The sequence below is a fragment of the Camelus bactrianus genome, chromosome 12 (genome assembly GCF_048773025.1).
Source record: "Camelus bactrianus isolate YW-2024 breed Bactrian camel chromosome 12, ASM4877302v1, whole genome shotgun sequence".
NCBI classification, from domain to species: Eukaryota; Metazoa; Chordata; class Mammalia; order Artiodactyla; family Camelidae; genus Camelus; species Camelus bactrianus.
This window is the reverse complement of record NC_133550.1, coordinates 30006889-30033436: the sequence shown is the minus strand read 5'-3', so window position 1 is coordinate 30033436 and position 26548 is coordinate 30006889. Positions and strand designations below refer to the sequence as shown.

Here is a 26548-nt window from a genome sequence, read left to right as displayed (position 1 = left end):
GGGAACCAGTGTCTGCGCCTGCGCTGCGCCCAGGTGGCGGCTCAGAGCTCGTCAGCTAGTGTGTTGGCTGGAAGGCCGTTAGGGTTCCGGACCCGCTGGGGCCCAGTCTCTACCGTGAGGCGTCGGTGCGTCGGGGACCATGAACCGCAGCCGCCAGGTGACGTGCGTGGCCTGGGTCCGCTGCGGCGTGGCCAAAGAGACGCCAGACAAGGTGAGGCCTGGTCGCCCTGAGGTGAGGGGAGCGGCCTCTTCGCAGCACCCTGGGTCAGCCCCGCCTAGGGGACCTGGACCCAGGACGCGCGGCCCAGGCGCGGCTGCTAGGACTGACCCGGGTGAGGCCGGCTGTGGCCAGACTGTCGTGACTAGGGCTGCAGCTTCTGGGGTCTGGGACTCCTGGGCCTAGGAGCAGGGGCCGCGCCTCCTCATGGTCCCTTCCCTCAAGCGCAGCCCCACCCCCTCAAAATCGCTCACACGTGGATTTCACGGGCTGGAAGGTGGGGGTGCGGCTCGGAGTGGGAACTCCCCAAAAGTCGCCTTGACGTCCGCGCAGCTTCCCCCACACCCTAGTGTGTTTTCAGGCATAACGGGAAGAGGGAGCATGTATGTGAAACTCCACTTTCCACTCCTTCGCTCGGCGTGTAGAGGAATAAACTGGATGAAAGCTATGGTGTAGAAAAACTGGTGTGGAGACAATGTCGTGAGTCTGGGAGATACATTAGGAATTTCTCGCAGTGAACCAAGTGAGATGTGGATGTGGCAGTGGGGATGAGAGGTAAACGTGACAGTTATGAAGAGGAAACCTTAAAGACTGAGCCGGTAGCAGGGAAGATTACTTAAGATACTTAGTGCTTTCTGTGTTCCAGGCATTGTACAGGATCCTGGGATAGGCATAAACAAAACAAGAAAAGTCCCTGCTTTTATGGAGTTGACGTGTATATGTAATATTATGTCATTGGGAATTAATGCTATGAAAGAAGAAAGGGAGTGTTTCAGTGTTACTGGGCCAGTTCCACCAGACACAGACGGTTTTATTTACCAGTTTTCTCCAATGTTTGGTTCACAATAGGCATTCAGTGCGTATGTACAGAACAGGGACAGGAAATAATCTCATATTAAAAATTACTGAAGGAGGTAAGATTTGTTTAAAAAGGGACATCTCGCCTTTCAAATAGTTGAAGATGGTGATTTCTAAGCATGTTTATAGTTTGGAACCACCTGGGGAGCTTCAAAAAAATACCAATTCTGAAGTGATTTAATTGGTCTGGAGTATAGCCTGATTCCCCCATGTGATTCTAATGTGCAGACAAGTATGGGAACCATTGCTTTAGGAGTTTATAGGAAGAAGAGATTTAATTTATTCTACAAAGTCCCAGGAAGGAAAATTCAAACAAATAAGAGAAATTAGAAAAACAAGTCTCTTTTTATTAAACTAAGAACCTTTTAGGTTGGGTAGGTGTGGTTTTAATTTGGTATTTAAAATATATACGTTTCAAGTCTTGGTTCTATTTGTGGACAAATTTCCAAATTGCTCTGTGATATTTTTGTTACTCTGTGTTACAAAATGAGTTGCTACAACTGGAGATTGTGATGGTGGAGACCTATTGACACATGGGGAAAAACCATATGTGCAATTAAAAAAGGACTTTTAGTTTCTGGAGCTATAGAATGTCATCACTGTAGAGGATATCCATATTATCAGAAGCGTTTTAGTACAAACTGGGTGATTGATTGGCTCATCACCTATCATCAAGCATCCCTACCATGGGCGGAATGATAGAAGCTTAGTTTAGCAGTGATAGAGGTGTTTTAAAAGATACTGAAGCATTGATTAGGTAAGGAAGGCCAGTTTTGAAGTAAAGAGAATGACTTTAATTTTAAATCAGAATATCCAAGTGGAGAGTCTTATGGGTAGTTAGAAAAATGGAACTGGATTATATGTGGCTAGAGAAGAGAAAGTTTGGAGTGATCATTTCAGAGACAGTGGTTTTACTCTTGAGAATGAATGAGCTTTGTGGGGAAATGAGAGCATGATGAGTGAATACTTGGCAGTGATAGCAAGGAAAAGAGCAGGGGATGAAGGCAAGGGTGGTTTGTTAAGGAAAATCCACAGGGAAAACTGGGAGAAGCAGCCAAGGAGTCTGAGTAATTGGAAGAAAATAAGATGGGCTGTCATAGAAGCCAGTTTATACAAGTCTGTCTTTTTTGATAAAGACTGGAGAGAGGTAGACTGAACATGATTTTTGAACAGTTCTAGGTTAGAAGGGATCTTAATTATAAGGACCTGTGAAAACTCCATTTACATTAAATTTAGAGACCCTGGATTGATACTCGATTTTTTTTTTTTTTGGCCTGTTTTTTGTGTTGAGTTTTTTTAGGGGTGGTGGTGGGGAGAGGTAATTAGGTTTATTTATTTATTTTCTAATGGAGGTACTGGGGTTGAACCCAGGACCTCGTGCATGCTAAGCATGTGCTCTGCCACTGAGCTATACCCTCCCCCCTCGATTTCTTTTTAAATTGAAGTACAGTCAATTACAATGTGTCGATCTCTGGTGTACAGCACAATGTCCCAGTCATTCATATACATATGTATATTTGTTTTCATATTTTTTCATTAAAGGTTATTACAAGATACTGAACATAGTTCCCTGTGCTATACAGAAGAAACTTTTTTAAAATCTATTTTTATACATAATAGCTAATGTTTGTAAATCTCAAACTCCCAAATTTATCCTCTTCCACTCCCTTTCCCCAGTAACCATAAGACTTATTAAGTCTGCGATTCTGTTTCTGTTTTGTAGAGATGAGTTCCTAGTGTCCTTTTTTTTTTTTTTTTTTTTTTTTAAGATTCCACATATGAGTGTTAATGTATGGTATTTTTCTTTCTCTTTCTGGCTGACTTCGCTTAGAATGACATTCTATAGGTCCATCCACGTTGCTGCAAATGGCATTATTTTATTATCTTTATGGCCGAGTAGTACTCTATTGTGTAAATATACCACAACTTCTTTGTCCAGTCAGCTGTCATTGGACATTTAAGTTGTATCCGTGTCTTGGCTATTGTAAATAGTGCTGCTATGAACATTGGGGTGCATGTGTTTTTTTGAATTAAGGTTCCCTCTGGATATATGCCCAGGAGTGTGATTGCTGAATCATATGGTAGATTTACTTTTAGTTTTTTGAGGAATCTCCTTACTGTTTTCCATAATGGCTGCACCAAACTACTTTCCACTAGCAGTGTAGGAGGGTTCCCTTTTCTCCACACCCTCTCCAGCATTTATCATTCCTGGACTTTTGAGTGATGGCCATTCTGACTGGTGTGAAGTGATAACCTCATTGTAGTTTTGATTTGCATTTCTCTGATAATTAATGACATTGAGGTTTTTTTCATGTGCCTATTGGCCATTCATATGTTTTCATTGGAGAATTGCTTGTTTAGGTCCTCTGCCCATTTTTGGATTGGGTTGTTTTGCTGTATGAGCTGTTTATGTATTCTGGAAATTAAACCTTTAGGCTTTCAGCTTTTCACCATTGAGTATTATGCTGGCTGTAGGTTTGTCATAAATAGCTTTTACTATGTTGAGGTGTGTTCCCTCTATACCTACTTTGATAACAGTTTTTGTCATAAGTGAGTGTTGAATTTTATCAAATGCTTTTTCTGCATCTATTGAGATGATCATATGGTTTTTGTCCTTTCTTTTGTGGATGTAGTGTATCACATTGATTTATTTGCGTATGTTGGACTAGCCTTGTGTCCCTGGGATGATTCCAACTTGATCATCGTGTATGATCTATTTTATGTGTTGTAGGATTCTGTTTGCTGATATTTTCTTGAGGATATTTACATCTATGTTCATCAGTGATATTGGCCTGTAATTTTTTTTTTTTTTTTTTGGTAGTGTCTTTGTCTGGTTTTGGTATCAGGGTGATGGTGGCTTCATAGAATGAGTTTGGGAGTACTCCCTTCTTTTCAATCTTTTGGAAGAGTTTGATGAGGACTGGTGCAAGTTCTTTGTATGTTTGGTAGAATTCCCCAGTGCAGCCATCTAGCCCTGGACTTTTGTTTGTAGGGAAGTTTTTTTTATTGCTTATTCTGTTTCATTTCTGGTGATCAGTCTGTTCAGGTGGTCTTCTTTTTTTTTTTTTTTTTCTTGATTAAGTCTTAGTGAACTACATGTTTCCAGAAATTTGTCCATTTCTTCTAGATTGTCCAGTTTGTTCCCATGTATCTATACATAGTATTCTTTTATGATATTTTGTATTTCTGTGGTATTGGTTGTAGTTTGTCTGTTTTCTTTTCTTATTTTGTTTGTATTCTCTCTCTTTTCTTCTTGGTGAGCCTGGCCAAAGGTTTGTCAATTTTGTTTACCCTTTCAGAAAACCAGCTCTTGGTTTGATTGATTTTTTTTCTATTGTTTTTTTAATCTCTGTTTTATTTATTTCCTCCCTGATCTTTATTATTTCCCTCTTTCTGCTTACTTTTGGTTTTGTTTGCTCTTCTTTTTCTTATTTTAGGTGGTAGGTTAGGTTGTTTATTTGAGATTGTCTTCTTTTTTTAGGAAGGCCTGTATTGTTTCTTTGGACTGCTTTTGCTGCATCCCATAGGTTTTGTGTGGTTGTGTTTTCATTGTCATTTGTCTCAAAGTATTTTTAAATTTCTTCTTTGATTTCATCATTGCCCCCCCCCCCCCTTTTAAGTAGCATGTTGTTTAATCTCCATGATGTCGTTTTTCTCTCCTTTGTTTTTCTTTGGTTGACTTATACTTTCATGGCGTTATGGTCAGAAAAGATGCCTGAAATAACTTCTGTCCTCTTAAATTTGTTGAGGCTTCTTTTGTGCCTGAGTACACAATCTATCCTAGATAATGTTCCATGTGCACTTAAAAAAAGGATGTATATTCTATTTTTGGATGATGTAATGTCCTAAAAATATCAACTAAGTCCAACTGTTTTATTGTGTCATTTAGTTTCTTGTTGCCTTATTGATTTTCTGTCTGGAAGATCTATCCAGTCATGTAATTGTGGTGTTAAAAGTCTTCTACTATAATTGTGTTCCCATCAGTTTCTCCCTTTATATCTGTTAGTATTTGCTTTATGTATTTAGGTACTCCTATATTGGGTGCATATATGTTAACAAGTGTAATATCCTCTTCTTGTGTTGCTCCTTTAATCATTATATAGTGTCCTTCTTTATCTTTCTTTCGCCAGCAGTGGTGCCTCTGATCTGTGAAGACAAAGGCTATAGCACCCCTCCCCCCTAGCATGCACCAGCAGTGTTGCTTTCTTTTTTCTTTTTTTTTTAAATAGGGCAGTCTGGCTGTTCTGTTCTGTATACACTCCCAGCCATGGTGCACAACACACTCCAGTCCCCTGAGGTTGCCTCTGTGCAGTCGCCCCCATTCTTGGGCAGCCTGCTCCGGCTCACCCCTACTGGCTCGCCTCTAGGGCTGGGGATTGCAGGGACCCTTTGTGCCCATTTTACTTAATTCTGTCAGTCAAGGGCTGCTGTGCACAGATCTGAGCCTCAGAGGTTCCCCCTCTGTTCCTGCTGGCCTCTGTGTTGGAGAGAGGGGGAGTCCCAGTGTGAGAGCGCTATTCCTCCTTTGCTGCTCCCTCCCTGCAGGACAGGTCTTGCACTAATATTCTCCTCCTCATCCCCCTCCTCCCCCTCCACCCCTCCACCCCCTCTTCCATCTCCACCAGATTTGTGGCAAATTTTGTCTCTTGAAGAAGGTGATGTTCTGTCAGTTCAGCAGATGTTCTGAATGGGTGGGTCCGTGGATGTCTCTCTCGGTGTATTCATGGGAGAGGGTGAGCTAAGAGCGTCCTACTCCATCATCTTGGCTGCATCTCTCCTGATATTCGATTTTTAATGTCTCTTGAGTTATATTTTACATTAGTTTACAAACTTATTTTTAATTCAAAGACTTTTGATTTCCTAAAATATATCGTAATGAAATATTTGCTCTCTTCCAGGTAGAGCTTAGTAAAGAAGAAGTGAAACGTCTCATTGCCGAAGCAAAGGAAAAATTACAGTAAGTTACAGAATGTTGATGCCTGTAGTAAAGTCAGATGAAATGTAAATCTTAAATAATGATGACGGGATGGTCTTGTTGTTGAATGGTGCCTTTTGGGTGATGTCCTTTTACTTTTCTTTTTTCATTGGTGTAGAGAAGAAGGTGGTAGTGATGAAGAGGAGACAGGTGATCCTTCAGAGGATGGCATGCAGAGTGCCCGTACCCAGGCACGACCGAGGGAGCCCTTAGAGGATGGCGACCCAGAGGATGACAGGACCCTGGATGATGATGAGCTGGCCGAATACGACCTAGATAAATATGATGAGGAAGGTGACCCAGGTGAGAACTCACTCACTTCTACTAGTTTTTAGTCACAAATTCAGTGCGTCAGATCATGCTTCTAGTGTTCCAGAGCTTTACTCTGAGGCTTTGTTGTCCTTTATGTCAGATAATCTGGTTCAAGGCTTGGGCAGACAGCGTGCTTCCTAAACTGTTTCCTGAATTGAAAATCAATTCAACCCACTAATATAAAATCTCAAAAAAAAAAAAATTAGTATTATATGCTTTGTTGCAAGTAGTGATTATGATAATCTGTAATTCATCTTTCTTTGTCTGCAATAATTAGAGAGGAGTTATTACCTCTATTTTACAGAAGAGAGAACAGGCTTACAAAGATGAAATACCTTTGCCAATGTCACACAGCTGGTGAATAATGGAGCTGAGGTTTTAATAGTCTCTGGCCTTCATGCTTTTTCACTGTACTTCATTAGATGCAGAGGATAGTTTTTTTCATTGGACTCTGGGTTGTGGGCCTCTGAACTTGTTACCATCCTGCTAGGACAGAGTACCATGGGAATACAGAGCAATAAGAGCTAAGCAGTCTACAGAAATGGCATTCAGAAACTGCTCCCTGACATTCTCCACACCCTGCAGAGTATTGGTCCTGTCTTTCTCATCTGGTGGAAATTCCCATTTGTTGCCTATCAGGTGTTATTAGTCCTGCCTCCTTAAATATCTTTAACCTTGGCTATCTTGATTATAATATGTCTTAGCGTTGGTCTATTCGAGCTCTTCCTGTTGGGGACCCTCTGTGCTTCCTGTACTTGGATATCTATTTCCTTCTTTTGGTTTGGGAACTTTTCAGTCATGATTTCTTCAGATACCTTTTCAATCCCCTTTTCTCTATCATATCCTTATGGGACCCCTATTTTGCATAGGTTGGCACACTTTATATTATCCCATAGGTCCCTTATATTGCTTTCATTGGTTTTTACTTGCTTTTCTATCTACTGTTCTGATTGGATGACTTTTTTATGTGTCTTCTAAGGCACTTATTTATTCCTCTGCATTATCTTGTCTGCTTTCGACTGTCTTTAGCTCAGCTCCTATCTCAGCAATTGAGTTTTGTTTTTAATTGGCTCCTCTTTATAGTTTCAATTTCCTTTTTAAAGCATTCTCTGTCTCTATTCATAGTCTCTCTTATTTCTATCAGTGCTTTTATCACCCCCTTTTTGAAGCCATGATCTAGTAGACTGTTGAGATCTGTCTCATTGTTCGTTCTTTCAGGGGACTTCTCTTGTTCTTTTAATTGGGAGTGGTCCCTCTGCTTCATTTTACTTATATTTCTCTGGCTTCTAGGAGTATCAGTTATCTACTGTGGTCTTGAAGGGCTGTTTTATTTTTTATTTGTTTTTATTTAAAGTGGGAACATTCCTATGTAGACTGTGTGCGTCTAATAGTTTTGTTGCGAGGGCTGTTCTTAGTATGGATGGTTGCCACCTCTTTCTTCTGTGAGTGTTGGCTGTTATCCCTTTGATTGGAGGTGTGGTTGGTGGTGTGATCAGAGCCTGCCCTGATTGTTGTTGTTGAGCTGGACCTCCTTTTTTGTTCTGTGGTTGTCACAGCCTTGACAGGGGCCGGGTCTGCTCCCCTGTTGCTGGAATAGAGGCTTCTAGACCCGTTTCTGAGCTGTGACGTGTGGTAAGCAGGGTTGGAGCGCTTCATCTGGAAAGAAGTATCGCTGAGTACCTCCGCAGGAGATGTCCCATTAGGAGGTGCTCTCCGTGGTGTTGTCTGTCACTTGTTACGTGGGCGGGCTTACAAAGTATTCTTTGTTGACGCTGCCTTTGTCCCCACCTTAGCTGCGGGAATGTTGGCCACCTGCTCTGATGTCCCCCAGGTTCTGGCCCCCAGGACCACCAGTGCAGATTCACCAATGTCAGGTGATAGGACCCACCGTAGCAAGCATGTAGTCACACACCTGAATCCGTGGTGCGCCACAGGGTCAGTGCAGTCCCCAGCCCTGCCTTTGCATACCGTATGGTATGCCAGCCTGTTGTAAATACCCGTAGTCACCCCCGCCATGCACCAAAATTCCGCTCACTGCTTATTCGTCCCAGAGGGATGGGTCAATCAATGGTCCAGAGAGAGCAAATCCACCCTCTCTGCCTGGGGTTATAAACAAATCTTAGTCCCTCCTATGAAGTTGCAGGGCCACTAGGTATAGATTCAGCTTTCAGCCCCACCTCCGTGCAGCAGCCTTGTCTATGACAGAGCCCCACTCCTCTTCTCGCAAGAACACACCAACAATGGAGCCAGGCAGAGAAAGCAGCTGTGGTGCAACTGCGTTGTACCCCTCCCCTCCATGCACACCAGCAGTGGTGCTTTTTTAATGGGGTCCCAGGCTGTTCTATTCCACACACACCCCCAGTCAGAGCTCACACCAGCCTCCAGTCCACTGAGGCTGCCTCTGGGCAATAGGCCCCAGCCCTCTGCCCAGGCTCCTCACTGATCTCCAGCAGCCAGTCCCAGCTTGTACCTGCTGGCTTGCATCTAGGGCTGGGGATCACAGGGACACTTCATGTCAGTTTCTATTAGTTCTGGCTACCAAGTAGCTGCCACTTTCTCCTCTGACCCTCAGAAGCTCCACTTCTGTCCCCACTGACCTGGCTGGAGATGGGGCATCCCAGTTTGAGGGTGACTTCCTTTGCTGCTCCCTCCCTACAGGACTGGTCCTGCACTGGTTTTTTTCTTTTTTCTTTTTTTCTGTTACTGAATTTTGTGAGAATCCTCCTGTATTTCGAAGCGAGAGACACTGCCAGAGTTCAGTAGGTGTTGTGTGCAATTCATTGGATTTGTAGATGTAATTCTTGGTTTACTTGTGGGAGAGAGCGAGTTGTGAGTCTGTACTCTGCCATTATAGCCTGTCTCTGTGTTTTATTCATTTCGATTTATAAATTCTTACAGATACTGAAACTCTTGGTGAATCTCTTTTGGGTCTTACAGTCTATGGGAGTAATGATCAAGATCCTTATGTTACTCTGAAAGATACGGTAAATATTCGCATGGCTTTTCTAATTCTGCTCCTTAAGTGTTTGAAAAACCTTATCAAATATCTGATTCTAGTCAATGACTTTTTCTTTGTCCACTTAGGAGCAATATGAACGGGAAGATTTCTTGATTAAGCCCAATGACAATCTCATAGTTTGTGGCAGAGCTGAACAGGACCAGTGCAATTTAGAGGTACATGGTAAGTGAAATACATCCCTTACTAAAAGGTTCTCTACTTTAGTGATATTAAAATAACTATAATAGTAACTATGATGAATTTCTAAACACCAGGTCCTGCTGTATCTCATTTAGTTGGGTTACCTGGTTAAATTCTACATGGTCTGCAGACTTCCTGGTTATTGTGCCTGGGTATGTGTAGTCTGATGTGTCATTTTAGTATCTGACTTTATTTATGGAAAATGATCCCCTGGAAAGTTCTAATAGGGGTTTTTTATCTTTTATTTAAACACTTTTGCTAATTTTTGTTTTTCTTTCTCCCTTCATTGGAGAAAATGGAGAAAACCTAGAGGTAAAACTATTTTTAAATGCAAGAAAAAACTATAATCTCTTTATCCCAAGGTAACTTGTTACCTTGGCTTTTTACTCCAGTTCACTTTCTGGCTCCTTTTTCTTTATATGGTGAAGGTTATATTCTATATAATTTATCCTGCTTTTTCACAAATTCATTTCAGATATTTCCCCTTCTGCAGAACATTTTATTTTCTTCATAAAAATTCAACTTAGAGGCCCACAGGTTCTCTTCAGGAACCAAAAGGTCATGGTCACTTTTCCCAGTTCAGGGAATGTTTGCATTAAAGCCAGAGGTGAATACAGTTAGTTGACCCTTGAACAACATAGGTTTGAACTGTGAGGATCCACTTATACGTGGATTCTTTTTCAGTAATAAACACTGTAGTGGAGAAACACTGTACCAGGGATATGGAGGGTGGTCTGTAAGTTATACACGGACTTTCCACTGCATGGAGGGTCAGTGCCCTTAACCCCCCACGTTGTTTAAGGATCAGCTAGTTGGAATCTGAAGCAGACAATGATTCACATTTTTCTTTTTATTGAATTTTTAAATCAAATATCTTAAAGTTGATATTTATTAATTCAACAAACATTAATTGAATGATTATTTTCTTAAAAACACCTTCAAGATGTCTGGAATATTCTGCCTCCACATTTTCCCTTTTGTTTTTCTTGCCCCTTTCCATGCACGCAGATCCTCAGACAGGTCTGTTTTTGCCCAGATACTCTCCTTCCCCAACAGTCTTCTATTCATTTGCCTTAAAATTTGGAAGCTTTAAAGAGATGATTAGGCTAATGCTTTTTATTATAGGAAATACAGTTGCATAGTGTGAAAATTAAAACCTTTAGATTTAATGTTTATTGGCATCTTTTAGGTTACTTTGTCACTTATTTCTTTTATTAACTTGGATTTCTGTAACTCTTCACAGTTGAGGGCTGCCTGCAGGAAGCCTAATAGGCCATCTTTATCCCATGGCCCGCTGAAAGGCTTTAAATAGCAAATACATGTGAAGCTATTCTCCTAATTATCTTTGAACTTTTTATGTATTTCAAATGAAAACTTTGTTCATGGAATTTTTAAAAGACCAATTCTAATTTCAGAAAAATTGAAACTGTTACAGTTTGTCATCATTGATTTTTATGCATTTTCGTGTGAGAATTTATTGTAGTCATTCCTTTGAATCTAGTGAGTATCAGAGTGGAGTTGAGAAGTTAAAGAAAAACAGTTGTCTTCCTATTTTGTTCTAAGTTAGGTTATTAATGATATATTTTATTTGGATTTGGTCTGAATCTCCAAGTTACCCAGTGTATCTCTGTTCAAGAATAATTTCAAAATTGCATTCTGAATTAGATCTGAATGTTGATCTGACGTGGTTAAAAGAAGATTAAAGCATCGTCATCAGGGGGAGGGTGTAGCTCAGGGGTACAGTGTGTACCTAGCATGCACTAGGTCCTAAGTTCAATCCCTGGTACCTCCACTGAAAATAAATGAATATACCTAATTACCCTCAAAATAAAATAAATTAAAAAAAATTAATTAAACTCAATTACAGCATCATCATCATTTTTATTTAAAATGTAAGCTGAGTACATTGACCATAGGTGAGGTTCTTGCAGGACCACTAACTAATCATTTTGAGCACGCATTTTAACCATGAAATGATGTGCTAGAACATTACAGAGAATCTGCTAATCCCAAGATCTATCACAGGTTTAGTGATCTGAGGAATTTTAAAAAATCATTTGCTTATCTTAACATTACTTCTTTCTAGTAAAAGACATATTTGAGGGAAATCTGTGATTTCTCGGGCTCTATTTTATCAATGTTTCACTGTATAATTTTTAAAGTTCTCCTTAGTTATTGATTTTAACAATATTTTTGTTCCTTAACATTGTAACTGTGAATGATAAAGAGCTAATTTTTTTTAGTTGCCATATTCCAGAAGAGTGTTCTCAAGATCATTATTTACTTTGCTGGTCTTCATAAACTTTTTTTTTAATTGAAGTAATTTTTGACGAGCATTTAGATTTCTAAATGAGTTATTTCTTTCCAGTGCTGATTCATTCTTGACTTATAGCCAGATAGACCTTTAAAAGATAAAATTATATTGAAGTACTTCTTATGGAGACATCATGAGCATTTGTTTTCTGTAATAAATGAACCAGAAAGTAGGACCATTGTAGCTGGGGAACATGCGGATCGAGTATTCAGGCAGATGTCAGTTCTCTTGTCAGTACTGCTGTTCCTCTTTGGAGCACACCAGACAATGGGAATATGTTAGACATGCAAAACTTCTGCCTAGTAGTAAATACTTTGGAATCTCTTTAGTGCCATCAAATATGTCTCGCTTTAAGCCTATGGCTCCCATAGGTTTAGGGAGAGTTTGTTCTTTTGAGCTGGATGTGATTTCTTATTCTGATATAATAAAGTCTCTTCCCAATCTTTTCAGTTTATAATCAAGAAGAAGATTCTTTTTATGTACACCATGATATCCTGTTGTCTGCATACCCTCTGAGTGTGGAATGGCTGAATTTTGATCCTAGCCCAGATGATTCGACTGGTAATTAGAAAACTTAAGATTACTCAATGCTCTTATTCCTGTGTTTTTCCTAGCCCACATAAGTTACCTATTTTGTATGAATGTTTTCAGAATTGTTGATATTTTATGAAGTTAATGTTCTTTTATGAAGTTATAGAGTTCTCAAAACATAATCACTTAATTGTTTGGGGCTGTATGTCTCCAGATTTCAGACAGGCTGAAGAGGTAACTTCTCCACTGTAGGCAGAAGGACAGGGCCTGAAAACCATTTTGGGCTGCACAACTGTGCAAAGATCCCATAAAAACCCAGTATAAAATGGCGTAATGCACCTGATGTTACCAGCTAGAGTGTAGTGCATGACCCTTTTCAGAACCCTCAAGTAAAACCAAAATGAAGAGAGAATTGGATATCAACTACTATATATAAAAATAGATTAAAAAACAGATTTTTTCTGTATAGCACAGGGAACTATATTCAATATCTTATAATAACCTTTAATGAAAATGAATATATGTATATATATATGTATGACTGGGATATTATGCTGTACACCAGAAATTGACACATTGTAACTGACTGTACTTCAAGTAAAAAAAAAAAAAAAAGAGGAGGAGAATTGGGCTTTCATGTTAGTCACTGTAGCTGTGCTGCACACTGCTAGTTGTCCCTGTCATACTAGGGCTAAAAACTCTTTAACACTCAGTCCCTCATCGCAGCCTGTGAAGGTGGAAGGGATTTTCTCATTACATGTGTGAGGACCTGGGGACCAGGGGCCTGAGTCTTTGTTACTCAAGTGTGGTCTGAGGGCCAGCAGCACAGCATAGCCATCACCCAGGAGCCAGCTAGAAATTCAAGGCTCAGGGTCCCAACCCAAGGCCTCTTGAAACAATCTGCATTTTAACAGCATTCAGGTGATGTACATGCATATGAAAGTTTGAGAGAAACTGCTTTAAGCCATTACTCAGTGTGTCATTAAAATTTATTTTTAAAATCATAAGTACATCATTTTCTCCTGTAGGAAATTATATTGCTGTGGGAAACATGACCCCCGTTATTGAAGTGTGGGACCTTGATATAGTGGACTCTTTAGAGCCAGTCTTCACACTTGGAAGTAAGCTATCAAAAAAGAAGAAAAAGAAAGGAAAGAAGGTAAGCAAGCTAATAGATATTTAAACTCCAATGACAAACAGAGAGGTTTGGTGGGAGAGGGGACAGGGGATAAGAACATACACTTTTTCAGTTAGATAGTTTTGGTGGAAGAGGACAGGTAGTTATGAAGTTATTGTAGTTTCTAGTTTCAAAATGCCCATCCAAGGAAAAACTGATTTCTGATTACATAAAGCCTCCATTGTTACATTATTCATCTTTACACAAAACAGATTACTCTCTGGTCATGATCCCGCTTTATAGATAGTAGCTATTCACACTAATAAGCTATTTTTGAACTTTTAAAATATTCATTTAGCCTTGAGTATGTTGAAATCTAAATATCCCTCTATTAATTCCTATAGCTTTTAGAACTGTTCAGTTTTGAAAGGGAGGGATTGATTTGTAGAATTATAGCACCCACATTAAGAACTACTATAGTTTTTTTCCCTGAAAAAGAATATCATGTATCTCTATAGTAACAGAGAGACAAGGTGTTTCCAGATCTTTGAGCATGTGCGCTCAAGATCAAAACATTAATCTTAAGGTTTAAAGAATCTTTCAAATTAGTGTTATCAGTTTTGTTTGGGGAGGTAATTTAATACCAAAAATAATTAAACTGAACAATCATTACAGAATTCCTCAGCAGATGGGCATACTGATGCTGTCCTTGACCTTTCTTGGAATAAATTGATCAGGTAAAAAGAAATACCATTTGAAGGATTGTTAAAGACTAACCGTTGTGGTTTTTCCTCATGCCTGCACTTGTCTCCCTACACTGTGTGTTTCGAGTCTTTGTGTCCATGTCTTATCTTTTCCTGCAGTATATACTGCTTGAAGGCAAGAGCTCTGCTGTCTGTCCTTGCATACCCCACATCACCTGCCAGCTTTTTGCTTAGTAGAGGCTCATTACATATTTGGGGACCAAGTGCACTCCTCTCCAGCACCACTGGGAAAAACAGGATGTACCGCAGTGCCAGTGGTGCAGTAGAATTATTTCTTCACGGAAGGCAGGCCTTTTTCTCACTTCATTTAGTTTTCTCAACATATCCACATGTTTTTGTTTTTGTTTTTTTTAAACTGTGGTGAAATATATATAACATAAAATTTACCATTTTAATCGTGTTTAAGTATACAGTTCACTGGACACTGTTATACATTGTTGTGCACCACCATTCAACTCCAGAACTTTTTCATCTTCCAAAACTATAACCACATACCCATTAAACAATAACTCTGCATTTCCTGCTCCCCCCAGGCCCTAGTAACCTTTGTCTCTATGAATCATTCTACTTTGTCTCTATGAATCTACTCCAGATACCTCATACGTAGAATCATACAGTATTTCTCCTTTTGTGACTGGCTTATTTCACTTAGCTTAAGGTTCATCCATGTTACAGCATGTGGCAGGATTTCCTTGCCTTTTAAGGCTGAATGATACTCCACTGTACATGTATACCGTATTTTGTTTATTCATCTGTTGGTGGGCACTTGGGTTGCTTTCACCTCTTGACTCGTGAATAATGCTTCTGTTATTTACATAGATATAAATAATGTGGACTTACATGTACGTTAGAGTCCCTGCTTTCAGTTCTTTTGAATATATATCCAAAAGTGGAATTGCTGGACCATATGTTAATTCTGTTTTTACCTTTTTGAGGAACAGCCATACTGTTTTTTATAGCAGTTGCACCGTTTACATTCCCATCAGCAGAGCACAAGGGTTCCAGTTTCTCCACATCCTCTTCAACACTTGGTACTTTCTGGTTTTGTTATTGTTGTTTTTATAATTGCCATCCTAACTGGTGTGATGTGGTATCTCATTGTAGTTTTGACTTGAAATTTCCTAATGATTATTGATGAGCATCCTTTCAAGTACTTATTGGCCATTTGTACATCTTCTTTGGAGAAATGTCTATTCAGGTCCTTTTGGCCATTTTTTAATTGGGTTAGGATTTTGTTGTTGTTGAGTTGTGGAAGTTTTTTTATATATTCTGAGTTTTGATCCCTTATGAGAGTTATCATTTGCAAATATTTTCCCCCATTTGATGGATGGGTTGCCTTCAACTCTCTCATTAGTGTCCTCTGATGCACAAGTTTTTCATTCCGATGTAGTCTAATTCATTTTTACTTTTTGTTGCCTGTGCTTTTAGTGGTATATCCAAGAAATCATTGCCAGATTCACTGTCATGAAGATTTTCTTCTAAAAGTCTTACAGTTTTAACTCTTAAGTCTTTGATCTATTTTGAGTTAATTTTTGTATACTCTGTAAGGTAAGGGCGCAACTTAATTCTTTTGCATGTCATCCACATATTTTTTATATTTATTTACCCTTAAACAACAGTTACCCCAGAAGGCCATTTTCCAAATAGTGTAGTTGGTTTGAGGGACTACTGTGGCAAGAAGGTAAGCACTAGGTTGAGTACAACTTATCTGGAGGGGTGAGAACAAGCTGGATTACCCAGTGCACTTTTTTTTTTCCAAAGCATTTCTGTCACACTGGACACTTCGTAATTATGAGCATTCTAAGGAAAATCCCATAGTGCTGGCTTGCCAAAGAATATGTTTGTGTTCGGACCTCTCCAGAGTTACGACCATTTGGGGAAATGCACCTGAGAAGGTTGTTTAGGTAGTATTTCCCAAACTTAGCTGCAAACCAGAAACTTCTGGATAACCTTTTAAAGTACAAGTTCCTGGAAAAAAAAAAAATGAAATTTTGCCATTTACAACAACATGGATGGAAGTGGAAGTTTTTATGTTTAGTGAAATAAGTCAGATAGAGAATAACAAATACTGTATGTTATCACTTATATGTGGAACCTAAAAAATGAAATAAGCAAATGAATATAACAAAATAAAAACAGACTCTCAGATACAGAGAACAAACTAGTGGTTATCAGTGGGGAGAGGGAGGAGAGGAGGGGCAAGATAGAGGTAAAGGTTTTTAAGATACAAACTATGTATAAAATAAATAAGCTACAGGTATATTGTACAGCACAGGAAATGTAACCAATACTTTATAATAACTTTAAATGGAGTATAACCTATAAAAATAGTGAATCACTATGTTGTACACCTGAAACTAAAATAAACTATAAATCAACTATACATCAATTAAAAACAAATAAAATGCATCCTAAAAAAATAAATTAAAAATTAAAAAGTCAGAAAGAAAAAACTACAGATTCCTTGGTTCTAATACCCCAAGATTGAGTCAGTAGTTCTGAAGCAGGGGCCCAAGAATCTGTTGGTGTTTTGGTTTTGATTTTGTTTTTAAAGCTTCCCCCAGATGAATCTAATGCTGCCAGGCTATAGGTAATTGGGTTTTGTTTGAATTGGGCCTGATCCTGACTAATGGGCATATAAATAAGAGATCTAATAATGAGTGCCCTGTGCTTTAGAAACCCACTCATATTTACAAATCTAAACTGTCACAATGATTACATATATTAAGTTCTCATCGTATAGCAACTGTTACTTTGATTAACTGAAAGGTCAGTCTAATGCAACAACCTCTCATCAGCATTCCAACTGATTCATCATTCCCTTTCCCCAGCCACAGTTCCCTAGTTCCATTTAGCTTCTTATTGGCACCTGTTCTCCCATCCTTCCGCATCTGCACTCACATCTGTTTGACTCCAGTGGCACACGTTTCTTTGCTCCTTAACTCTTATGTCTCCATCTTATTTTAGATCTTGGTTCTCCTTTCCCCTTTCTTTACTGAAAAGGTGCAGTATGTCTTGAAATATGTCCCATACGCTGGGTGCATAGAGTTTGGGACTGTGGTGAAGAATAACATGTTGGCCTTGTTACTGGTGGGACCTTGGTTTCTAGTAAAATGCTCCCAGTTAAAAAAAAAAAAAATGTCCTCTGCTGATTCATTCTCTTGTTGGAGTGCTCTTCTTGCAGGTGTAGTGTTCAGAAGTTTTGTTTTTTGTTTTTGATCTTACACAGTAAGAAATTGAATGTGGAAATAATTTCAGATATTTTTGGAATGATTAAAATGAAAATGTACTATGAAATTTTAATTTTTTGCTTTTGGGAGCCATTGTTTATTAATAAACTGATTATTGGGAATTTAAGTTAAATTTAATGTATAAAATGCCAGGGGCTTAAAACATGACCTGTATGCAGGACTTAATGGTAGAAAAAGCTAGCATGACCCAAATATACATGATCTTCTTAAGAGACATTGCATATATCAGTAAATATATAGTGACTTATAAAATGACTTATAGAACTGAAAGTACTTTGAAGTAACTTCTTGAGGAAATAATACCTAAAAATGGACCCATCAACATCTTATTTTAACAGTATGTTGATTTTCTGAACAAAAAGATTACTGTCACTAATGATGTAATTTTGTGTTGAGCCATTTTAAAGCTAGATGTTGAAGAATGAGCTTTCAATTTTAGGAGTGTGTGTATTTTTTAGACAGCATCTAACATTTATCAAGGGCTCACTACGTTCCAGTCACTCAGCCAGGTACTTGGCATAGCAGCCCTTTGAGGTTGGTTGTTTCATTCTCATTGGCAGGCAAGGAAATGTAACTTAAGTCTTAGAGCTGGTAAGAGGCAGCACTCAGGAATCCATTTTAGGTTTTCTGGGCTCTAAAGCCTGTGTTCTGTTGTGGAACTACATTATTAGCTCTTGATCCCTGACAGGTAGACATCCTGGGTTTTTTCTATTAAAAATATTTAATGCTCTTTTTTTAAGGGAAAAAAAAAAGTTGAGATGTATTTCATACTATATGACCTAGCAAATACACGTATCAAAAAATTCACTTTAAAAGTGTTTCAGTGATTTTTAGTATATTCACAGAGTTACGCAACCATCATCACTAATTCCATAATATTTTCATCAATCCAAAAAGCATGCTATGCCCATTAGCAGTCACTCTTTATTCTCCTATCCCTCCAGCCCCTGGCAGCCACTAATCTACTTTCTTGTCTCTGGATTTGCCTGTTCTGGATATTTCCTAGAAATGGAATCATAATAAATGGCCTTCTGGGTTTAGCTTCTGTTCCTTAGCATAATGTCTTTGAGGTCCTTCCATGTTGTAGCATGTATCAGTACATCATTCTTTATTGCCAAATAATATTCCCTTGTATGGACGTACCACATTTTGTGTATTCACTCACTGGATAATGGACATTTCCTTTGTTTTTGCTTTTTGCATATTATGAATAATGCTGCTAAGAACACTTGTGAACAGATTTTTGCAGGGACATATGTTTTCATTTTCTTGGGTATACACCTAAGAATATAATTGCTAGTCATATGATAGTGTCTTTGCCATTTACATTCCCACCAGCAGTGTAGGACAGAGGGTTCCAATTCTCTACATCTTGTTAGCACTTGTCTTTTTCATTATAGCTGTTCTGTGTATGAAGTGGTATCCCATTTTTTTTTAATTTCCCTAATAACTAATGGTTTGAGCATGTGAAAACATGCTCATTGGCCATTTGTCTATTCAGATCCTTTGCCCATCATTTAATTGGATTGTTTTATTATTTAGCTGAGAGTTCTTTATATATTCTAGATGCAAGCCCTTTATCACATACAATTTACAAATATTTTCTGTTCTGTGGGTTGTTTTTTCACTGTCTTGATAGTGTAATTGCAACACAAGTTTTTCATGTTGATGATACCCAATTTATTTTGTTTTATGTTTTTGTCATATGTAAAAAACCACTGCCTAACCCAAGGTCATGAAGATTTATACCTATTTTCTCCTGAGAGTTTTATAGTTTTAGCTCTCACATTTAGTAGCCCTGTGATCTATTTTGAATGATTTTTTTGTATAGTGAGGAAGGGGTCTAAACGTCATTCTTTTGCTGGAGAATATCCAGTTGTCCCTGAACCATTCGTTGAAAACACTGTTCTTTTCCCCACTGAACAGTGGATAATCTTGGCACCCTTGTCAAAAACCAATGACTATAAATTTGAGGGTTTATTTCTGGACTTTTCTATTCCTAAAGTCTGTACTTACTGCCAGTACCATTGTTTTGATTACTGTAGCTTTTCAATCAATTTTGAAATCAGGAACTGTGAACTTTCTAACTTTGCTCTCCTTTTTCAAGATTATTTTGGCTATTCTGGGTCCCTTGCAGTTCCATGTCAATTTTAAAACCAGCTTTCAGTTTTTTTGCCAGAGCCATCTGGCATTTTGAAAGGGGTTGGTTGAATCTATAGATTAACCTGTAGATGGCAGTATTTCTGTCTTAACATTAAGTCTTCCAGTTTGAACATGAGCTATCTTCCTATTCATTTAGATACTCTTCAGTTTCTTTCAACAATCTTTTATAAGTTTTCAATGTCTTGCATTTCTTTCATTAAGTCTATTCCTAAGTATTTTATTTGTTTGAATGCTATTATAAATGGAATCTTTATATGTAATGCTTTTTATTTTTAAAAGATAACCTGATTTGTTTCCTTTCTCAGAAACGTACTGGCAAGTGCATCAGCTGATAACACTGTAATTCTGTGGGACATGTCCTTGGGGAAACCAGCAGCTAGTCTTGCCGTACACACAGACAAGGTATGGTGATTTAGTGGGTAAAGGGGATTCTAAAAAAATCTGGGAAGCATATTGGCTACAAATAATCCGAATATTTATATATGGCTTTTTGTGAATTACAAAGTGCTTTGACTTGGTATCTCACTGGATTGTCATAGAACCTTGTGCTTTACAACATGTTTACAGAGGCTCCTAAAAAGGGCTGAGGGTGTGTCAGTCACCAAATGGGGTTAAAGAATTTAACAGATGTTACTACAGAACTCAGGGATCTAATGTGCTGATGCACCTTGTGAAAATTCCAGTGTTTGGAGTTGCCCAGTAAGTTTGATCCCCCCCCCCCTTTTTCCTTCTGATTATACTTTAACATTTTAGGGACATACATATTCTCCAAGCACAATTTGGGGAATACTGCATTGTGTCTTTCAGGTGTCAGCCTTTACTGGGAAGCATGTTTTGCCCTTTTGATTATGCAGTACATTTATGTTTCTTTAAATAGTAGAAACAGTGCCAAATTGATTCTCACCAAGTATTAGGCAGTTTTACCAAAACCAAACAAACATTGACCTGTTCATTTATGTTTCCTCCTTTTAGGTACAGACTCTTCAATTTCATCCATTTGAAGCACAGACTCTAATTTCTGGATCATATGATAAGTAAGAAAATATCTCAGGAGTTATTGCTGTTTTTATCCTCTTGAACTAATTCAGAAAGTATCACTTGATACTCAGGTAGAATTTATTACTGAGGCTTCTGGGTGTTTAAGTTTTTAGTAGTACTTTTTCCCTTTCAACTTGATCCTTTCAGCCTGCAAAGGAATATCGTTCTATCATAATAACATAGTTCCTAACTAGCAACTGCTGTGATTTTTAGAGGATGTATGAGTTAGCCACTGCTGTGAAACAAACCATTGCAAAATTCAGTGACTTAAAGCCATGAACACTTATTGCCTGTCCTCTGCAAGGTTGAGCTGACTACTCTGGATTCAGCTGGCAGCTCTGCCAATCTTGGCTTGTTTCAGCTGGGCCCGGAGACCTGGCTCTCCTCGTGTTTCACATCTCCTGGGACCAGCAGGCTAGCCCAGGTTTGTTGTCACAGCAAGGTCAGAATTAGAAGCAGAGATACCAATGCCTCCTAAGACCTGGGCTCGGAACCAGTACGGTGTCTTCCTCTCTTGGCCAAAAGAGGTATCACATGGAGTTGGAAATGGACTATGCCTTTATGGGAGGAACTTCCAAATCACTGACAGGGGCACGTATATATAGGGAGAGGGGAAGAATCGGGACCACTGCAGCCCCCCACAGAGGGGTTTCCAGCCACATGTATGGGTTTTTTTTTGGTTTTTTGGGGTTTTTTTTTGTTTTTTAACAGATTCAGTCTGAAGGTGGGAGAGGTAGCTAGCAGAAACAGAAACCAACTTGCAGTCTTTATTTTGATTCCTTATCCTTTTGAAAAGTACTATGTTTATGTTTTTCAGTTGGGATTCATTCAGAATTAGAGAAGTATATCCATCAGTTCCCCAAACACAGTAACCTGCTTACAGAGAGTAAGCATGGGTGGCTGAGACATGAATTATCAGTCTCAGCACTGCTGGGGAAGCAGAAATTAGAAATTGGCCTGTTCTTTTGGAAATAGAAAGGATTCATCTTGGAAGTAGAGGATTCATTCTGGAGGTCAAGGCCAGAGCCACCAGTGTCTTTAGGTGACAAGACCCGAGTCTACCAATTATAAAAATCAACTTGTCGTCTCTACTTTTAGAACCTTAAAACAGGCTTTAAATAATTGGCTCTTGATTTCACAGTCTTATTACCATGTCATTTTAAATAAACTGAAAATACAGGAGAATTGAAGTCTTAAAACCCTGACTGTGCCCATATCTGTCCAGGTCAGTAGCTCTGTATGACTGCCGGAGTCCAGATGAAAGCCATCGAATGTGGCGATTCAGTGGGCAGATTGAAAGAGTGACTTGGAATCACTTTTCACCTTGTCATTTTTTGGTAAGTATGCATATTATTTGCTTACCCAGGTTGCTAATGACTTAGACTCTTACACTGCATTGTAGAGAGGATCTCTGAAAAGCTTTTTCTACGTTAACAACGTGAAGTATTTGGATTGGAGTCTTTCTGAAAAGGATTTTTAACAGAACAATGGATCCACCACAAAAAATAGTAAATATGTAAACACTTTTATTAACTTCCAACCATCCCAAAGTGTGCCACGTTTTTTTAGTTGTAATAATTAGGTGATAATTGTAAAAATTATTTTGAAATAGAAAGCATGGCTAATATTGTTTTTATGCTTTTTTTAATGGTTAAATCAGTCCAAGAAAATAACCCTTTTTGTTTAAATATTAGTACTTAACTTGAGCTGCAGTGATGCAAAGCCTATTTAACAAATATAGCAGGAAAAAAGTGTATGATCTCTTAATCCCCTTAATATCTGTAAGATAACAGTTTTCTATGTAGCATCCAAAGATGCCACTGATATTTCAATCCATGTAGAAGTAAAAGCCCAGCTTTTATCCAGAGGGGAAGGTTAATTAAGGAAATTGTTATACATCCATATACTTCCTAATTTTCCTAAAGTATGTACAGAGTGTTTTGTAAAATGAGGGAAAGAATCCTTAAAAGAAAAAAAAAACTCTCTTAAATATGGATAATTTTATTAAGTTTCTTGCCATTTTGATTTTGAGAACATTTAATCTCAACTCTGCACAGAAGTGCATGCAGCTCCCCGCTGAGCTGCGTGAAGCCAGATTCCATTTTATAGTTATCAGGAGTGAGGTGCCAGTTGTATTTGAATGTGGTATTGTACTTTGGCTCTCAACAGGCAAGCACACATTTCCTGAGGTTATTAATAGATGGTCATCAGCACTAAAATCACAAATATTTAGGAAAATGGAAAGTAATCAAAATAAAATGGTTTACCTCGTTCCCCCCAATCTCAAAGGATGAGACCTCCCTCTTCAGTTTCTGTCCCCATCCGCAGCCTGGCTTCAAGACCACAACATGTGTCCTCCCCGTCCTGGCTGTTTCCCTTGGCTGTCTATAGGCTCAGGTCTCTCTCCCCTCTTTGACTAGGTCTCTCTCTTAATTCCTTCTGTTTCCTCTCCCTTTCTTCAGTGTTACTGTAATCTGCCTTTCAGTTTTTATCTGATTAAATCTCTGCCAAAATATCGATAGCATTGGCACTCCTTTCTTCAGAACCCCTAGGCTTCCCTGATATTCTTTGTAATTCCCTCCTCCCTCTTTGGTTCTTACTTCTTCCTCAGCCTGTACCTTAAGTGGCTGTGCTCTCCAGGCCTTTGTCCCCAACACACTGCACTTTAATTCTGTGCACCTGGGATGTGTCCTCTCTGTTCTCATGGATGTAACTTCCACCCCTGTGCTTTCATCTCTCTAATCCTGGCCCATACCATGGCCACAGCTTCATATTCATCCTCACGTTCAGCTGCCTAATAGACGTATCAGCTGAACTAGAACTTGTCCATGTTAATTTTGTAATGAGCTCCTCAGGTAAGTCAGGTACATGGCTGACTTTCACTATGATTTATACTACTTACCAGTTGCTAAATTTTATTGTCATGTAGCGTCATGTCCATCTTTTTACTCTTTCCAGGCCAGTACAGATGACGGCTTTGTATATAATTTGGATGCACGTTCAGATAAGCCAATTTTTACACTTAATGCACACAATGATGAAATCTCTGGTGAGCAAGAATAGTGTTTCATTTCTATTATGATGAAGTAAATCTATTTCAGAGTGAGTCTTTGAGCTAATCTTACCTTCCTTTAGGTCTTGATCTAAGCAGTCAAATCAAGGGCTGTCTTGTGACTGCATCAGCAGATAAGTATGTGAAGATCTGGGACATATTAGGAGACAGGCCAAGTCTAGTTCACTCAAGGGACATGAAAATGGTAAGAATATCCTTGAGCATCTTGGTTTTTTCTGTTTCTGACTTATGTGTTTGTCTTACTCTAGGAATCACTGCATTAAAGAATATGTATTTGTTGGGAAGTTAATTTTGGGCTTAGTCAAATTGTGGGAGTTTTACAACTCAGGACAGTTTTGGGAGAAATCAAAGACTGGTTCCTTTTCCAACTCCGTAACAGTTGCCTTGTAAAAACAAGGATGATAAGGACATGGTTTCTAGGACACAACTGGAATAGCCTTTTTTTTTTAAACTCAGGGCCATCCCAGGAAACCCTTGAACCTTTAGGGCACCGTATCTGTTGAGGTCAGTTTTTCACCTGCCTCTTTTTATAACTAGTTCTTATCACACTGAAATTGATCACTACATAGTAGCAAAAGTTTTAAAAATGACTGGAATTCATTCATCATATATTTATTGAGCACATACTGCAGTCAGGCACTGAACTCTAAAACTGCAGATATATTTGTGTGTATGTATGTATATATACATAAATTTGTGGAAAGGCAGCTTACAGAACAATTTTTATATTTAAATACTTAATTACTTGGATGCTTATATTTAAATCTAGAAAACCCTGTCCCAAAACATGAACAGCTGATTATCTTACTGATTTTATTACATTTCCTTATTTATTACTAGATAACATATGCATCATAGAAAATATAAAGGGGAAGAATTAAAAGTTTAAAAAAATGATTTAATAGTGATCTGTGGTATCAGCATAATTACGTAAAAAGAATTAAAGTTTCTGGGACTATTGAGCAGGTTAGACTTAATAGGAAATCTCTATTAGAGGGACCTGAGGGTCCTACCTGTCCTCACAGAATGTCCATCGTGTTGAACTTGGCCAGCTTTGTATTGTAATGATAACCCTTCCAACTTGACTGAACTTTGCAGGAGGCCTGAAAGAGATACTGGTGAGTTAGTTTTAAGTAACCATTCAAATCATAGGTTCTTGTAGACAGGACTAAGGATCAAGGTTGGGGCTCTCTGGAAAGACTGGAATCACTGACTTTGTATTCTCTTCTCAGGGAGTTCTCTTCTGTTCTTCCTGTTGTCCTGATTTGCCATTTATTTATGCTTTTGGAGGTCAGAAAGAAGGGCTTCGGGTCTGGGACATAAGTACAGTCTCTTCAGGTAAGACTTAATTTCCTGCTTTCTCTGGATGAGTTCTGTAAGAGCTAACGTAGAAAGTGTGACTTGAATACATTAGAGAGTGAGCAAAGGTAGATCCAGTGTTCATCCCCTTAGTACAGCCTGCTTAGGAAAAAAGATCAAATGTAATTTGGAAATGTTCAGGTTCACAAATAAGTTTGTCTTCACGCTTTTAAATGTAGGTCATTTAAAAAATATCTTTATGGTAAAATTTGAATTTTAAAATTAAAAGATCTGAAGAGCAGCCCTCCTTTCCCAACAATGACCCGTCCCAGTGTAAATATATGTGCTTCCCACTCCCCCAACTATTTCCTATAAAATCCAGCTTTCCTGAAGGGGCTACTCTGCTGGGCTGTTTATTATTTTTGATGTAATCTGGAACAATAAAGCCCCCCTATCTGATTGATGAGAAAAGGTCCTAAATCCAAAAAGGCTCTATTCTGCTCATGATGCAGAGAAAGATGAAAGTAGGAAACAATTCTACTCCTGCATAATAAGGGAGGGACAGAGTCACTGTTATCATAGATTGGACATCTGTTAATCAAGGTGAAGTGGATAAATCCAGGACAAGGCAAAGAAAGTTTTTTTTTTTTTTTTAAGGGGACCAGCTTAAAACAGTTAATGTTCTGATTGAGGTTAACTTTATTTTGAGTTGGTTACTTCCCATTTATAAAGTGCTAAATATATTTTCAAAACAAAATTTCCACCTCAAGGTAGAGAACCTCATTGCTCATTTCTACATTTTAGTCTCTTTATATTTTTATAAGCTAATTTTTTGATCTGGTAGTTTAACTATTTATTTATGTTTTTAGTAAATGAAGCATTTGGAAGACGAGAGAGGCTTGTTCTCGGCAATACAAGAAATTCATCTATTAGTGGCCCCTTTGGGAGCAGAAGCTCAGAAACACCAATGGAATCTTAAAAAGCTGGCCTAAAAATGTTCCCTGTGTAGCTGCAACCATGCACACAACAAACAGAACTGCCAGACATTCCTCTCTGCAACTGCGGGGGCAGCAGACAGGGCTGGTCGTTGTGCGTACCTTTCAAGCTTGTGATATGTATGCTCCACCTGCATTTCTTGAAAGGGATAATAAAAGTTTTTTTTTTTTTTTAAGTAATTCCTTAAACATACCATCTATCATAGGTCATCGAGGTTTGTAAAATAGTTACTACTTGATTGATAGAATTTTAAAAGAGGAAAATTCTCTAATCTTAAAAGATGGTGAACCCAGGCCTGGAAACTGGGTGATTAAGCCAAGACTGCACTTTCCTGAATGACTGTTCTCCAATTAATGTTCATGATTTAGAAGTGTTCTAAAAGTGGCATGCCTTTTTTTGTCCCTATCATGGTATCGTGTTATCAAACGAAACAGGCATTAC

General features: G+C 38.6%; 1 protein-coding gene across 1 annotated transcript; it reads left to right on the top strand.

Annotated features, from left to right (window-relative positions):
• PWP1 (PWP1 homolog, endonuclein) lies at window positions 1-26282 on the top strand. Its single transcript, XM_010970476.3, has 15 exons — window positions 1-211; window positions 5974-6032; window positions 6169-6353; window positions 9261-9346; window positions 9447-9543; window positions 12326-12436; window positions 13435-13565; window positions 14199-14260; window positions 20007-20103; window positions 20674-20735; window positions 21965-22076; window positions 23698-23788; window positions 23875-23996; window positions 25045-25150; window positions 25981-26282. Exons 1-15 carry the CDS (start codon window positions 140-142, stop codon window positions 26088-26090), a joined length of 1503 nt encoding a protein of 500 aa, XP_010968778.1. The 5' UTR covers window positions 1-139; the 3' UTR covers window positions 26091-26282.
• Window positions 26283-26548: the final 266 nt, after the last annotated feature.